Source organism: Aspergillus affinis (assembly GCF_023601865.1).
Source record: "Aspergillus affinis strain CMG 70 chromosome Unknown NODE_15_length_407527_cov_87_040692, whole genome shotgun sequence".
NCBI lineage: Eukaryota > Fungi > Ascomycota > Eurotiomycetes > Eurotiales > Aspergillaceae > Aspergillus > Aspergillus affinis.
Genome location: NW_026515796.1, coordinates 20908 through 37798, shown reverse-complemented (window position 1 = coordinate 37798; position 16891 = coordinate 20908). Strand labels below are relative to the sequence as shown.

The window sequence follows — 16891 nt, the reverse complement described above, 5'->3', positions numbered from 1 at the left end:
CTCTGCAAAGGCAAAAAGAAAAAGAGAAGAAGAAATAAGCTAGCCAGTCTTGGATGACTCAAATTCAAATCATTGCTCAAATTGATATCTTCATTACAAGGTCTTTAGAATTACAAGATAAGATAATATATGATATGATATATCTCAGGATGCCGATGCTTTTCCGATCCCACTCAATCCAATCCACCCGCTAACCACTCGCCGACCTCGACTCCAATGCTCTTGGCCACCTCGCCGATCCAGTCCCCGGAGACATTGACGCACCATTTCTCTCCGGCGTCGGCCGTCGTGTTCCCGCTGCTGGCTCCGCCCGATCCTAAACCCATGCGACCACCGCTGTCACGACCGGAGGCGGGCACGACGAGTCGTAATCGACGGAGCGTGGCAAGCTCGGAGTATATGGCATCGGCGACGGCGGCCATCCGGATGGGATTCGCGGGCGGGTTCGGGTTGATCGCATGATAAATCGCGATGAGTCGTTCTAGGGGGAAAGGGCGTGCCGTGAGGATGGTGGACGGGCCCGTGATACCGGCAGCTCCGCCGGCGGCAGAGGTGGTTGCGGATGTGGTGGCGAAGGCGTTTTCAAGGGTGGACTTAGTGATGCGGGTCTTTGTTCGTTTGCCCTTCTTGCTAGGCGTGGCTGGGCCTTGGCTGGCTTCTCGAGCGTCTTCGGCCTGGGCCTGAGACAGGACCTTTAGACGTCTTCGGTGGTGAGCACGCTTGTTGCGCGCCGAGAGCGAGGAGGAGGAGAATTTGGAAAAAAAGATGGTGTCGAGTCGTTGGGGAATGTGGGAGGCCAGGTAGGCGGAGGTCAGGATCAAGGTTGCGAAGTATGGCAAGGTCGGAAGGGGAGAAGGGGCGGATACGGCCGCTAGAGACGGTTTCGCAACCGATCCGTTGAGAGACGGCGCTGATTCTTCTGTGACGATGTGGTGGACAAGAGCGGCCTCGCCTTGGTGTCGGAACAAAGCTCGATTGCGGACTAGAAGCCGGGAGAAATCCCACTCGGCGCCGGATCCAGGCGGCGCTTCACCATTGCTGATGGGGGATACGAATTGCGGCCAGAGCTTGTCACATATCGACCGGAAATTGGGGATCGAGCCTGCCGTCGGTCCAACCAGAGAATCGTAGATGGTGGACACAAAGTGTGGATATAACCTCGAGGCTATTTCGTCGGAGAGATTGGCGGCCGTTGGTGGTCCTAAATTAAGAATAATCGTAATCGCTTCCTTGCGCGTATACGGCGGGAAGCTGATGTGCGGAACACCGGCAGCCTGTAGAAACAAGGGTCGTGGAGTAGTGCTGAGGAGTAGAACAACGCAGAGAGACGGAATCTGTCCGGTCAGCCATTCGGATCAAACAGATCCTGCAGAAGCAGGCGCTCGAAAAATACTCACAATTTCTCCGAGTCTTGCCAGCGCTGCGAGCAGCGTCGGAGGTGCCTCGCGTTGCTTGTCAATCCCATCCAGGACCAACACGAATTTCTCTGCGCCGCTGCTCGTCGATCTTGACGCCAAACATTGGCCTAGAAGCACGACAAGGCTGCTCACATGTTCACATCGCCCCTTTCCATATTTCTCCCACTCACTTTGTTGACCAAGCGCCTCCAATGCGCCCCAAAGAATCTTTGTCAATAGATGGCGACCGGTGATACACTCGGTGCTTCGAACGATGGCGTGAGGGGTTTCGAGGGAGGATAAAACGCCGCGGACAACGGAGGACTTGCATGTCGCAGAGATGCCATGGACAACAACGGTTGGCGGATTAGGGGCATTGGGCTAAATGTGAGGCGAAAAATGAGTAGGTTCATCCTGGGATTATAAGCCCTTGAGAGAGCGGGAGGGATGGTGGCGCATAATAGAAACATACAGCGAGAAGAGTGACGAGTTGCTTTATTTGAAGCTCCCGGCAGGGCCATTGCTGGCTCAAAGACCAAGATAATTCGATCGGAAGCATCAGTCACGGCGAAAGCGCGGTAAATGAAGGGACCGGTCGATGCAGAGGGAAGGCTTGACTTGGAGACTATTCGGAGCTGATCTTATCGCCGGAACAACGCGAGCTTCACATGCGAAATCACGTGGTGTTCCAGACCGCCTTCCGTGTTCTTCTCTGTACTCCGTACTCTACTGAGTATGGCTATCGTTGAAGGTCTAGATTAGAACAAGCTGCTGGATAGAGCACTTTGATTGATAAACGTATGAGTACATCTATTCTACCGAATGCTGTGGGGACAGGTTCCAAGCACCATGGTTCTCAGTCGCCAAATGGCTGAGAATGCCAGCGCTACCCACCGAACGGGTACCAGTTTCCAAAGAATTAAGCAAGGCATTGAACAGTACAAACGAAACCAGAAAAAGAAAATTCCATAAAAACACAGTTTCGTTTCAATTGTCCGAAGAGTCTGAGTGAGGAAGATGACAAAGAAAACTATGGGAACATGGGCTCCACCATTGTCACCTTTGGCAAAAGCCAGGATGATTCGGGGGGCTGAAGAGCAATTGACAGGGGGACTTAATGAACGAAGATTGGGGATAAACACAGAAATCAAGAAGACATAGAATGAGAAGAAGAAAGGGGGTAAGATAGCGTGCAAAAAATTCAAAAATTCAAAAAAACATGGCAGACATGATCATTCAAAAGCGTTGCAAGAATACAAGACGTAAGGCATTCAGATCCCTGTATCATGAACTACATGGTTATAGCTCTTATGAATCCTCCAAAATGCAAACCAATTTGCATAAAAGATAAGAGATCTTGACATGGTAATGTGTTACGTTGGCCGTGAGTCATGAAGATCGTAGCGTCATCTCGAATATGAGTACAAATCAGTGCCCAACAACCCGCATTGTTGACGCGAATAAAAACGCTCAAAAGTATGCATACAGCGGGCCCTGCGCACCAAGGCCGCCGTTAGTTTGCTGAACAGGAGGTGGGAACATAGCTGAAGAATTTTCGCTTGGTCCACCGGACGGGGTGTTCGAAGCGGAACCAGTTCCGGAAGCAGGAACAAAGTTCTGAGCCCCAAACTGGGAGCCCATAGGGAAGGGGTTTTGTTGATACAAGAATGGCTTCTGCAAAGGTCCTGGGAGCTGCGCTGAATTCATTTCGTTGGGGGTAGCCTGTCCACTGGTCGACGCACTTCCTCTCCCGGAACCCTCAGAAGCCATCATTTTACCGGCAATACGGCGGCCATGAGGAGTCTGGCGAATTGACGGAAGAATGGGGCGAACAGATTCCACGATCCGAGTTCGAGTATCGACGTCCGCGAAATCCATGGCTGTCTGTACGACATAGTTTGCGAAGGAATCACGCAACATCTTCTCAAGCTCAGCGCCAGACAACATCTCATCGATCATCTGGCGGCGGATTGGGAGCTCCGCAGTTCGAAGACATTTTTCAATCACATTGGAGCTGAACTTCTGCTTGGACAGAGCTGGAATGTTTCCTCGGAAAGTTTGGCAGAGTGGCTCGGTGAAGTGAGGCTCAGCCAGGTCAAGAATGTATTGTACCACATAATTTCCGAAGGGATCCTGGACGAGTGCAAATGCGTTGGAAGTGATCTGGGCAATGAGCCTAGCCCGCTGCTCGCCCGAAGCATGATCAATACAGCGCTGAAGGACGCAGCACCCATGACGGTGAGTTCCAACGACGACACAGTTGCCACCAACGGCGTCATAGATGAATTGGGCATCCTCGGCGGAAAGACGGTTCAGGCACTTCTGGATAACGTGATTGCCATTCAGGTCCTGGACCAAATCGACGACGTGATCTCGCAAAGCGTGGATTACTGTCTGTGTTTGTTCGGACGTAGAGATGAACTCGATCATTTTCTGCAGAGCCCTGGTGCCGTGCTGGTTCAGGGCGATTTTGACGAGCTGATGGGCTGCATTGTTGATCAACGCCGTGCGCTGTTCGTCGTTGGAGTATTCAAGCAATTTTTGGCATAGATAGTTACCGAACGGGTCAGTCATCAGCTCCACGACGTGCAAATGGGTCTCTTCGAAGATCATCTGTACATGCTCCGGGTTGCGCTCCTCCAGCTTCCGTTGCAAGTATCGGCAACCATGTTGATCTTTGCACAGTCCATACAACTCTCCCCGGTAGTGCTCAAGGGGGAAGTTGGTGAAGCGTGAAAGCTGGGCAGAGTCACTTTCGGTGGCTCGGCGAGACGAAGCTCCCTTTGGTGGATTCTCGGCGAGCCGAAAGTTTCCATAGGGGGGGTATCCGCCGTAGGACGCATTGGGACTATAGTTCTGCATTTGCCCATTGACAGGAACCGGGGCTCCCATATAGGTCTGAAGACCATAGCCGTAGAAAGGTGGCTGGAAACCAGTCGCCGGAGCAGGGGTGGTGGGACTCGTTCCGGGGGCTGTGGCTGCAACCTGAGGCCCAAAAGGAGCCGCGTTCGCTTGAAGGGCGGTTGTCTGGGCTCGAGCACCGTTTAGCTTCGCGTCGTCCCGCTCCGGGGAGTCTCGCTGCTGGCGAGGGGTGGTAGCAGCAGATGGAATTCGTCCCAGACTGGCGTTGTGCTGATGGATCTGCTCAGCGTGTGTTTTGGGAGGCGTGATAGCCGGGTTAAAACCATCTCCCTTGACGGTGGGCAGGTCGTTCGTCGAGTAAGAAGACTGGAGGGAGTTAGGACGACCCGAAGAAGCATTTGACGCCATGTTTTCATGACCTCCCTCCGAGTTGTAGAGAAGGTTGGCTTCCAGCGAGTGCCGGGCAGCATGTTTCGCCGAATTTGATGTGTTAGCGTTGGAATCGTTGGAGTTTCCAATCTGGTCGAGTCGAAACATGTTGAGCGCGTTTTGAGGCATGCTTTGGTGAGAAGTGCGATGGCGGCTATGGTTCCAATTCTCCGGATTAGGAGTCTTGGAGTTTGCAAGATCCAACGCGTCCGAGTTTGCAGACAACTAAATGGACTGTCAGCAGCAAGAATAAAACCAGAGTCAGCAAAGAGCAGTCTTACCAAGCCCGAGTCATCTCTGCGAGACAGAGTTGGGAATTTGTCGTCAGGGTCGGTAAGTTTCAGATAGCTCTTGATGTCAGGGGTTGGGATCCGATCCTCTTCTTTGAGAGTGGCTCTGTCGTCGTCATTAAAGAGAAACTTGGCCGCGTTGAAGGACTCGAGCCCTGAGTTATTGGAGAAGTTCGAGGAATTTGGGCGAATCTGCGACCCCAAGCCCGCTGAAGGCATTGAGTAGCGGTGAATCCTACTAGACATGGTTAATATTGTTGACGAAAGGTATGTCGGTGTGAGATGTGGTAGAAGAAAGACGGCAGGAAAGTCACAAAGCGAAAAGACAGCTGAGACAAGGTGAAGCACAATAAGAACAGGCGGAGTGAGTCACTCGGGGCAATCAATGAATGGCAAGTGATCAATGTCTGTCCTAGGCAAGAGGGGAGGATGTTTTCCAACACAGTTCAAAGGCACAGAAAACCAAGTGCCGGTAGAATAGCAGACATGTAGGAGTTGGGGAGATGAGGGGAAGAAGAGGAAGGTGGGAAGTGAAATGGTGGAGAGGGGTGAATAGGGAAGACGAGAAAAAGGTAAGGTCAAGCAAGTGAGAGAAGGAGCCGACAGTGAATTTATCTGGTGAACTTACGAAGGACCTGGACGGAAAGGTGAAGCAGGCTCCTGACCAAAGTCTTCCATCTCAGAATTTCTGCGAGACCCTGGGACAGAGTGAACCGAGAAACGGTTGGTTGAGGTATGAGAAGCGGTATTGTCTGCCTGGCCTGGGGGGCTAGTCACTTGCGAGGGAGCAAAGACATTGAAGAATCCAGGAGATGAAGTAACGCTGGACGTGGAAAAGCGAGTCGGGCGAGTGAAGCCACCAGGAAAGCCATTTTCACGAGTATCTGGAGGAGTCGTGGGCTCGCTTGAAGGACCAGATATGCCAGCCTTGGCCAGACGTTGTGCAAGCTGATCCATTTCAAGTTTTTCCTTCTCGTGTTGCAGGTCAAGAAGCTTCATATCTTCTTCAAACCTCCTCTTTTGCTCTCGCATGTACTCGATGTGCTGACGTTTTTTTTCGAACTAGGTGGGAAGTCAGTTGGGGTTGGGTGGATTGAATCAAGAAACAAAACGGGGACGACCAGACTATCGGGGGAGGGAGTTCGATCGGTTTGAGGATGGAAGTCAAAGGGGAAAGGACACATGGATCGGAGGCCTGCCCGGGAATTGGAGGGTGAAGTTACAAGGAGGGAGGGTGTTTTTCAAAGAACACGCGGCGGACAAACTGCCCAAACCCCCAAGCCAGCGGTATGTGAATGTTTCCAACAAGCATTATAACGTTTAATTCGGGACTTACCGATGACAATAGGTCTAACGGATCCGGGGCCTGGGGCGCTCCTCCGAGATGATTCAGGTAGCTCCATGACGAAAGTTTGCTAGAGTCCGTCGTGAATCGACGCTGGAGGTTGGCACGAACGTCACCCGACGGACGCGAAAAGGCGGACACGAAGTTGGAATGGCCCGGAGACAGCGACGTATAACCAGGGAACGGGGATTCGGACGGCGGCGAGCGCGGAGAAGGGAATCGCAGCTCATCGAGGCGTTCACTAAGTCCGTTCTTGAAGGCCATGGTGGACTAGTTGGCTGGGACGAAAGTCGTTGGACTAATAACCATTTAGGGGCCGAAACGAGTCAGAAAACTAGGCATGATAAGATCAGATGGGAAACGGCGCGGGCACAACAAGGGGAGAAAGTATTTGAATATGAGAGAGCAACTGCAGGTAGCTCGGGTGGCTGAAAAAAAGAGGCACAGGAACCAAGGGGACAGGGAGAGTGTTGGCGGTTGGCGGTGTATTCCTTCGATAACGAGCAACGTAAGGGAGTCGGGAGGGGCTGAGGGGCGGGTTTTGGCGGCGAAGATCTCGTGGAAAGGAGCTCGACTCACACACAATGAACGCCTCGTGAGTTTATTTTTTTAGAGATGCTAATGGACGTGGCCGACAACGGGCGATTCTCGCGGACCAAGCAAGGACAGTTCGACGGTGGATTTGGGCGCGGATTGCACACCCAGAAGCGCGCTGCTGGCGATGCGGAGATCGGGATCAGTGATGTTGACGGGAGCAAGCAGACCAGGGCTGCGGCGCGGTACCTACCAACTCAAAACCCTAAGCTCTCCGATCGAGAGCAGGGGGTGTTGGGGGGCAAGAAAATGAACACTGATGCAAAAGTCGACAATAACGAGTGATGCGCAAGGAGACGCAATAAAGATAATAACAAATAACAACGGGGAAGAAAGGATAATTGTTGTACAGATAAATGGGGAGAACACCGAAGAACAGAAGGAAGCGAGAGAGAAGGAGAGGAAGAGAGCGAGCGAAAGAGTGGGAGGCGAGAGGGGAAGAAAGGCGAGGCGGCGGCTGGGAAAGAACGCCAGAGCGGGGGGGGATCGTATGTACGCGTTCCGTACCGGTATACTTACAGTCGTACACGGGTCTCTGAGTCCATCATTTTGATCGTCTCGGGCTTGGGCCCGAGCTCCTTCATTTGGATTGGATTTTTATTCTTTTGACCGATTTCTCTGTTCTTTTTATTAATTTATTTCATGTTATTTTATTTTATTCTATTATAAAAAAAATCTCCTTTTTCGTTCCATGCTGGCTAAATTAAACGATCTTCCTGGACTTCCCGGGAAGAGTGTGTGAGCTGGTAGGTAGCTGACTTCATCCCTCCTTAATCCTAACTAGTCGTTTACAAGTCAAAGTACTGTCAATTGGGCACCGAGTCTAAAGTAGGTCCCTCCGCATCCCTTTGGTTTGTTTTTCGGTCGTCACCGAGAGACGGGCTCTTTCCTTCAGGATCTGCTACCGGGTAACTAGTAGATAGTAGATACTGCTGATAATAATGGAAATATCCAGGTAAAAGTTCGGATTAATTATCAATCCATGCATTATTTCTATCCAGCACTGTAAAGTCAATCTAGCCACCTCCCTACGTTTGTACATACATGGACACATACATACGTAGGTAGGTACTTGTACGTACTTTGATACCCACTGGCGCGGTAAGGTACCTTGCTTAGGTGCCCCGGTAGCAGGTAGTTCAGGCACTGTGCTTTAGTACTCCGTAGAGGACTTCGGTAAGTACTTAGTAGTACTAAAGTCTAAGGGCTCGTTAGTTCCTCTCGACTAGCTTCGGCTAGTCCTGGCCTTGATCTTCACGGTCGGAGGAGCATCTGCTTATTCTGTACTTCCTGGAGGAATGAGGGACCTACCTTACACTTTACAGTAATCATAGAATGGTGGTGATTGCGCTTTGGTATCAATGATTTCGCCAATCTGCCCGAGACCGAGACGAGTTGTCGCAACTAATCACGACCCTTTTCCGACGGCAAAGATCGTCCGCCTTTTTGGACGCATCACAGAGAATTCTCGCTGGACGACGGCTGATTGGGCCAAGGATTGCTTGATCCCCGTGCAAGGGCATAAAAATAACCACCTCGACTCACAATAATAATAATAATAATCTACTGCACGACTTTGTTGGGAGCGAATGGCAGCTAAACCTAAATTCGCCCGTCGAGACTCCGTACTAGCGGTAACTAAAGAAACCGCCCCTCGCACTGGTTGCAGTCTGCCCAGGATGGTAGGAAGCTTCATCATGCATCCTCATTCCTCGCTGTGAGCTCGTTGCTGGAGAATCGTTCGTCGACGATGATCTCACTGTACCGCTTGGGAAGAACGAACGGTGCAAGGGGGGGAACAACGCTGAAATACTCCCTACTTAGAGGGTGAGCTCTTCAAAATGTATCAACTTCTTTTTTTTTCCCATATTTACTGTACCATATACTACATACTAGTTGATTAACTAATACTGCGTGGGTGTGTTGGTCGGAGCGTGGGCTCTGCAAGTGTTTCTGTATCAAGTGGGGATCCTTGGAAAGATGTGATGGCGGATCAGGCCCTAGCCACCGCACGTACCTGACCATAAGAATCAATTCGAAGAAACGAGGATGTCAAGAGGCCTTGTCTGGTTATGAACAAGTCAAATTTCCGGTGCTAATAGCGGCTGCGGTCGAAGTCATATTAATATTATCATTTATTACTCCGTACTTGTTGAGACTACCTACATAGCTCGAGGGACCGTTGTATTTTTCATTTTCATTTCCTTTTTTATCAAAAATAAAATGTGACAATGAATCATAGGATCGACCCATGAATGGCGATTCGACGTGGATTTTCCACGACTGGATCTGATTACTCGTGACTCCATCTCTTTCGTGTCTCTTTACCTTACCAAATCACGTCCTCGAAGACGTTGAATAGGTTATTATTATTGATGTGGTGAGGTTAGTGGCGGTGGATGATAATTACACACCATCAGGAAAAATGATTCTTTTTTTATTATGATTGAGTGATCGAGTGTAACCAAAATCCAAACGCAAGTTCTCCAAAGCCACCTCCCGGACGGATTGCCACGCGCCTTCCAAATGGTTCGCGACGGCTTTGATCTTTGGATCGCCGCTACTATCTTCCTCCCGCTCTCTTTGTTTGATGTATTTTGGTGGTTAGGTTGGACTTTCGGGGTCGAATATCCCAGCCCGTATTGTCTTTCTGTCTCGTCTTCCCCCGTCGTCTACCTAGTTACGCTGGCGTAATTCTGGTGTGTTGACGTGCGGACCGGGATGGGATCGTTTATTTTGAATTTTCCCATTTGTCTCAATTTCCCAGGAGCGGTCGATCCGTACCAGGGTTCGCCGATGGATCCTGTACGGCGCGGTCAGCGTGGTTCCATGGATCAATCGCCTCAACATCCTGGGAGCGGATGATCTCGACCGATTGAGATTTCCCTGAATAGGGTTGATCCCCAAGAACGTTCCGACGAGGTCAATCAAGACAGAAGACAATATGAATACAAAACGAAAGTAAAGGAATACGGTCCCCGATGGCGTGAACATTGTCCCATCAGTGCATCTCGCCTCCCCCGAAAGGAGTTCCTCCCCTGTCGACGAAGCGGTGTACAAAGACGGGCAGGGAACAGCCGACTTGGTCGCCTTCCCCTCCTCGTCCTGTCCTCCGGCCTAACCCCGTCGACGCATATCAAACACGACCGGCATGCAAGTCTGGATGTGTCTGTGGGCAAGATCCGTCCTTCGTGACGAACCACGGCGCCGAACCCACATTGTATGTCACTACATACTGTACAGTAGGTATGTACTAGATAGAGTTCTACGACTCAGTGCTGGCTGCAGAAGGTGGAACTAGCAAAAACATACCTATATCCTTTGAAACCTATTATTAGACCGCTACGTGCTTGTACACTGGATTCCACGGCGTCTCTAACCATGATGCTGCAAAAAACACGCTTCGTGCTCATGCGCAGCTGCTCTTATCCGGTATACGCTACAGGAAGCTACCTGGAATTGAGCCCTTCGACATCCAACCATCCGGAGACGGGATGCTTGTCGCTTCGCTCCAGGCCGGAGTACTGGCATAAGGTAGCACAAACCCCCGACTAGGAAAGATGATACCGACCACGCTGATTTACATAATGGTAAAACGTTTACGGGCGATCTGACGCCGGCACGACTCTACCTAGGTAGCGGGGACAGGGTCCTCTCTACATCTACCAGTCTACGAAGACTTGCCTCACTTTTCTGAATCTCCTTCGCTGGAGCAAAGCTCATTGCCCGAATACGCGGGGCTGCGACGATGTCAAAGTCGGTTGGCAAGCTGGGGGTGTCCTTCTAGACCGGGGAGCGCTTGTCGAGTGAGATCGATCAGTTCCACCCATAGGTATAGGACGTACGTGCATGGTCAATTTGTGCGAGCTTCGACAAGGGGGTTGAGCTTCCAGCAGCCTCGTCCAGACCCTAGAAGAAGGCAATGTCCTGAGTAGCTTTCGGCCCTCGGCGGCGAAGACGGTGACCGAACATGGTCAATCACTCCTGCACAGAAAACAGGTCTTGGATAAGGGCTTTTTATGATGCTGCTTGGCCTTCTGTCTGGAAAACGCCCAACCCTTCCGGACTAAGGGCCACACATCGTATTGATCTTCACCTTGTAGCTTAGGTACTGTTAGGTTTTTCAATTTGTTTCGTTTCATTTCGCGGTTTTGGGGAAGAAGGGCCGCGGCCAGTTCCCGGGCGGCATCGTACAAGGGTCAGATGGTAGGAGCTTTAGGTGGTTTCTATTCGATGAGGATACTGACATCTTCCTTTTTCTTTTTTCTCTCTCTCTGTTGTACAACTTTGTGCACACATCACCATTCGTAGCATTCTGGGGTCTTTACCCCGCTACCGTTGCGATAATGAGAGTATGGAATTAAATATATACTCTGACTCAGAGGAATTCGAAGCTTGCTGTATGTATGAATGTATGTATGTCACATATCTTGCGCGATATGATTTCATGGAGACCGGAGATCTCCAGAGCCATGCAGCAAAGCGATTATCGATGATATCAACGCTCATTAAGTCAAGGGACTCTCTAGTCTCTTCCCACGGTGCCGTAAATCAGGACCCGAATTTAATCGGCCTTAAGGTTCAGGGGGTCTTTACCGTACCGTCAGGTCAGGTCAAGTCAGGTACGGTACTTGATACCTCCATCTAGGTACATACACCGTTGACCGTACGGAGTACACAGGTACCGCCCTGACTAATCCCTAATCAGCCCCCGAGGCCCCGACGCCGTTGCCTCTTGCTTACAATTCCTGTCATCAACGTGTTTCACATTGTTTGCCACCGCAAAACTTGAATTTCCTTTCAGAAAGGAAAGGCAGTTGATCTACAAAACGTCTTGAGGGTGGAAGTCCGAAAAGCGAGAACAGAGGTGTTGTGGAACTTGGATATCGTAACAATAAAACCCTAGTGAGGGTATGATTCATTCAAGGACTGTTAGGTTATCCATCAGGAAATCCGAAGGTCTCGCTTCTTTTTATGCCCGACAGGGACGTGGATCTGCCGCTCGAGAATCGATCTGATTCGATCAAATATTCACCAGGTTCTGAATTTCCCCATACTTGGAGTCGATTGTCATTGAGCATCGTTGACTGGCTGAACGAGTCAATATGATTCGCACACATGATCTCCAGTCCAATCAAGAACAACCAGAATAATCCCACCGGACGCTCGTTTCGCCGATCAATCTAACTTCTTCCCACGTACTCCGTACAGTACGGAGTAAGAAATCATGCCTGTCACTTTTTCTGACATGTGCAGTCAGTCTCCATTATTCCTTGAAGAAAGTGGCCTTTGACCCCTTCGGGTGACCAATGATCAGCCCCTGTAGCTGTCGGTTTCGCCTCAGTCTGACTCTGCGATGAAACCGACCTGGGATCCGCTGCCACACGTGATTTCCGGCGTGGGACGTTCGGAGAGATTCACGATGGTGGATTGAGTCTTCAGACTTGTCTGGCTATCTTCGCTCCCTCCCTATCACGCCCCCCCCCCCGGCGCTAATTTAGTTGGTTCTCGTTTGGGCCACTTTTCTCTGCGATTTATTCTATCGATCTACTCTTCTCGTCGAATGGAAATTTCTCCGAACGGGGACGAACGGTCTCGAATGCCAGGTGGCAAGGGGCTCTGAAGTTGCGGTCAAAGAAAATAGCCCACCGCCAGAGTCATAGTGTCATCGCTTCCCCCCCTCCCCTCTCCCTCCCCTCCTCTAGAACGATCTCCCCACAATCTCCGAGGACATGAATAGAACTACCGCCGAGGGCTTTTTTGGACAATGCTCTCGGCAATTAGGTGGGCGCGAAGTGCGCCTAAGGCCAGTAATTGACAATTTTTTCCCCCACTGTATCTCATGCTAAGAATCCCTGTCTGGCAAGTCATTTAAGTAGATGCCTACTTATCATCTCGACGTCTGAACTGTTTTGTTGCCCAACCCCGCAAAGCCAGATCGCTTGGCCCCTTTTGCTTTTGTTGTGAGGGAGGCATCCATCTGATCATGAGTGGTGACTCGTACGGCGGTTTCGGAATGACCAAGCCGAAGGGTCTCTACCCGGGAGCGCTGTTCCGCCATCACCAACCTTTGGCTGTAAAGATGAGAGGGGGCGTTTGCGGGAATCTACAGCTCCTATCCGAGACGGAACGCACATCTTTCGTCCAGATTTTTGTGGGGTACCCACTGGCTACCTAACGGTTGATCAGAGCTTCCGACTACTGCAGCCATCTGCTATCACGCCAGCAGTCAGTCAAGCTAAAGCGGAGATAGCCGTGTTTGGTGACGCTCGCACCATGATAATCTGGATAAACTGCTAGCCTACCTAGCGTCGTGGTCATCAGGTCCTGTGTACCCTACCCGCTTGTCTTGTATTTCACAGCTGCCCATCACGACCATTCCCAAGGGGTTACGTATCGCCTTGAGCCCTCTCTGCAGAGCAGTCACTGCAAGTGAGTTGGCCAGTGGGACAGATCTAGATCAGCCATTGGCCTGTTTTGGGTGTGAGATGGCACTGGTATCGTCTTTTCTGACTGGACGCCAGACCATCGAGCGTCCTGCGCCTAGGGAGGTTGGGAGCCCATGCTTGAGCCTTGTTGCCTTGAAATACGCCCAGAAGAAACCTTGGGCATCATCCACTGGGCTAGAAATTGGAGGCTCTACTAGGTTCGGGACTGCGTTCCCATGCTGCAACTGACTCTATGGGGAAATGGAAGGGGGCATGACTTACCTTAGGTTCTACGGTTGATGCGTTGGATCTCCCCCCTTGGACTGGGGACGACTTATGCCGTGTCCCCCGGTTCTGTCCCGAGACGTCACTTCAACGGCATGCAAATGTATTCTGCCGCTGAAGCAGGCAAACTTTCCCGGTTGATGGATCATGTTCACGATGCAATTGCACAGTGGAGTGTCGTTGATAGAGTTCGCTCTTTTCTTTTCTTTTTTTTGTTTTTCTCGGAATATTTTCTAATTTTCCTCTTTGGGTGAGATGAGTCAAGATGATTGTGACAGGTCACGATGATTATCTCGCTTTAGATCAAATGATATGTCAACGTATCCTTTGGTATTCATCTGCTTAGTTGATATGAAGTAGATTAGGGTAGGGTACCAATTGTCAAGTCAAGGGGTTTTTCCTGTACGTCCATTTCATCTAGTTGCTCACTAGGCAAATTGGAAAATACAATGTAGCATTTGCGTGAAAAAAAATCCATACCCTCGACGATCAGAATGTGTCCAACTCACCGGCTCATAGTGCGTCCAACAGCCTTATCCATTTCCCAGAAAACAAGCATCCATGGTACACATAAGTGTTCCTAGAGAAGGCAAAATGGAAGTAAGTTCCATCTATGCACTACATGCCCCGTTACTATCGAACGGTTCGTGCCGCTAGACACGGTATACTGGTAAATAGCTCGTCTAAATCAGACTAGTAAAATCGGCTTCTCGTTTCTCGGTGCCACGAGCTCAGCCAGTTGAAGATATAATCCAGATACCGAATTCGCTACAAACCTTTCCTTTCATTTCGATTATTGAAGATCAGAGATAGAGAAAATGGCAATCACGGACCGATGACACTTTACTAAGATCACTAGAGATGATTGTAGTTACCTTTGGCCCCGAGTATCTTATACTTCGACTATCTGACGTAGTAGGGCAGATTGAGCCTTTTTGACTAGAACCATGGCTTGGTATATCACCATCATGGTATATCATTTCAATGGCATATAAGTTCTAATTACATGCTTATTCTGCTGCGTCAATAAACGACTGGTTGCCCAGTACACAAAGTAAACAATAAATTGGTTTCAGGGGCAGAATGTAAAAGCACGTCCCGAAACAGATCCCTGGGCCAGGCTCGTGAGTGAACGGTTTTGGAGGGATCATCAGAGATAAACAAGAAGCAAAACAAAACAACAAAAATTTTTGAGCGGATCAACATGAAGATGAGCGGGCACCAAATTAGTCTCACACATGGTACAGAGTTCCAGTTCAACGATCGGGCTTCTCTTAGGATCAGCACCTTTGAGTACATATTCCATATTAACCCACATTCAAGTCAATTACCTCATGGCGAAACAGCTTAACTGAGCAGGTCTTCCCACAGTACCTCACGCCGAACTTACTGGCTTTTCCCCATCAGTGTTGAGCGCAATCGAGTCGTACCGTTTGGGATTTTCTTGCAGTTCTTTTAAAATCAATCCCTTGACGATTTCCACCTGTTTACCGGAGGGGAAAGAAAGGGTTGCAGTCGAACACTTATGTTTTTTTATCTTGACCTTGACCTGGTTTCGGAGTGAACACACGCCACTCTAGGCATTGAACTGATCCCATTGTCCTCAGCAATTTGTCGTAGGAAATTCCTTGGAAGGGAGCCGGTGGGTGCGGAGGCAGTATATCATTTAAAAGCATCCGTTTCGAAAGCAGCCCAAACATCATCGAACTACATTGAAAGCAACACCCGCTTCGGGTTCCAATTGAGAAGGCGTCTCGCTGTTCGATGAGGGAGGAAAGACATGTAGTAGTCGACCTTTCTCTGCGACCATTCAGTTCGTCTAGATGGTTGTCAATATTTGTTCTTCTTCTTGAACAACCCAAGAACTTACCGATCACTTTTCCTGGAATTGGCAGACCAAGACTTATCACCGAGTGTTTTGAATAGCGGACAACGGCTGAGGTCAACTTTTTGAACGCGGACGATAGTTTGAGACCCAGGCAATCCATATGGTGAGCATCAGATCACGGTGATCACTTGGGAAAAACTCATCATCTGGAAGCTTGAACCACTTTAAGGCGAAGTATTGGACTGATTCTTGACACTCGTAGTAGTCTGCCAGAACGGTGACTTTGGCTAGCAACTTGAGGTTGACAACTTTGGGTACCTTTTGAGGGCGAGCGTGGAAAATGTTCATCAAGATCAAAAACGCTTCGAGGTCCCAGCCGTCTGCTGTTATTTCCACCGAACCCATCTCCAGCAGACTGGTTCCTTCTTTCCAACCCCCTATAAGGGCTTTTTCAAAGACCGCAGAGATAAGATGAGGTGCTTTTCAGACACCCGTATTCGATAGCATTTGGTTGTTGGTTCTTCAACAGCTGGCGCTTCACCATCGGGGTCTTCTTCACTCGACGATTCCGAGCTTGAACCTTCACTCGAATCTACGGAAGATGATTCTGAAGATGAAGTTTTATCAGCTGTAGGTAAGTCCTTAACAGATGGGTACTTGGTAAATAGTAAAGTAAACTCACTGGCGTTAGAAGCCTCATGCACCTTTTTCTTCTTGCGAGCTACCTCCCTCTTTTCTGATCTTCGCTTTCTTTTCTGTCCCTGATGGATCGAATCAGTATAGGCGTTCTTGCTTGTGTCACTTCAGTGCTCGTCGGATTTGGGTGGTTGGCTCACTTACGCCATAAGGAGCAAATGGATGGCTTATGCATTTTAACACTATGATGACCTCGCCCTGAGGATCGAAGGTGTGAGTTGCTTCGGCCATGGTGGTGATTTGAGGATTTGAGGATTTGAGGATTTGGTGTATGTAGGGTTATTCGAATAAAGGCCAAGCTGCAAACAGGAAGAGGATTGCTGATGCGCAATATTCAGTTTTCTTGATGAACCAGAATGGAAAGGGTTGTCGCGTGTCTGCTCCTCTTTCTCTTCATCAAGTGAGAGTTTGGGGGGTGGTTGCCAGGTCAGTGGTTCAGTAGGTCAGTAGGTGGACAGTACATTCACTTTGTTTTGTGCATTTGCATTGTCCTCGTTTGATTGGTCACATGTCAACAGCCATATCAGGCTCGAATCAACAAGAAAGCAAAGATCAGCAAGTGAGAGAGAGGAAAGGATCAAGAATTTTACAGTTGACAAGATTAACTTTCTTAACATTGCAGTACAAAGCGTAGGCCAGGGATTCGCCTATCGCTAAACATGAAGTGTGAGAGAACACCAATAAACAGTATAAAAATCTTTAATTGGGTAAGTGATCTTTCACATTGTCAAGACCTT

General features: G+C 49.6%; 4 protein-coding genes across 4 annotated transcripts; 1 reads left to right on the top strand and 3 right to left on the bottom strand.

The window, feature by feature from the left end:
* Nucleotides 1–173: 173 nt before the first annotated feature.
* On the bottom strand, nt 174–1956 carry KD926_002668 (origin of replication complex subunit 5 family protein; the record flags this gene model as incomplete). Its single annotated transcript, XM_053097129.1, has 3 exons — nt 174–1334; nt 1398–1778; nt 1870–1956. 3 exons carry the CDS (start codon nt 1954–1956, stop codon nt 174–176), a joined length of 1629 nt encoding a protein of 542 aa, XP_052958759.1.
* A 911-nt stretch (nt 1957–2867) lies between these two features.
* Nucleotides 2868–6587, bottom strand: KD926_002667 (putative RNA-binding protein; the record flags this gene model as incomplete). Its single annotated transcript, XM_053097128.1, has 4 exons — nt 2868–4913; nt 4970–5213; nt 5607–6040; nt 6315–6587. 4 exons carry the CDS (start codon nt 6585–6587, stop codon nt 2868–2870), a joined length of 2997 nt encoding a protein of 998 aa, XP_052958758.1.
* A 357-nt stretch (nt 6588–6944) lies between these two features.
* Nucleotides 6945–7202, top strand: KD926_002666 (uncharacterized protein; the record flags this gene model as incomplete). Its single annotated transcript, XM_053097127.1, has 1 exon — nt 6945–7202. The coding sequence occupies one exon, from the start codon at nt 6945–6947 to the stop codon at nt 7200–7202; it is 258 nt and encodes an 85-aa protein (XP_052958757.1).
* An 8370-nt stretch (nt 7203–15572) lies between these two features.
* Nucleotides 15573–16385, bottom strand: KD926_002665 (uncharacterized protein; the record flags this gene model as incomplete). The annotated part of the gene is made up of 3 exons (XM_053097126.1): nt 15573–15895; nt 16141–16219; nt 16299–16385. 3 exons carry the CDS (start codon nt 16383–16385, stop codon nt 15573–15575), a joined length of 489 nt encoding a protein of 162 aa, XP_052958756.1.
* Between the last annotated feature and the right edge of the window lie 506 nt (nt 16386–16891).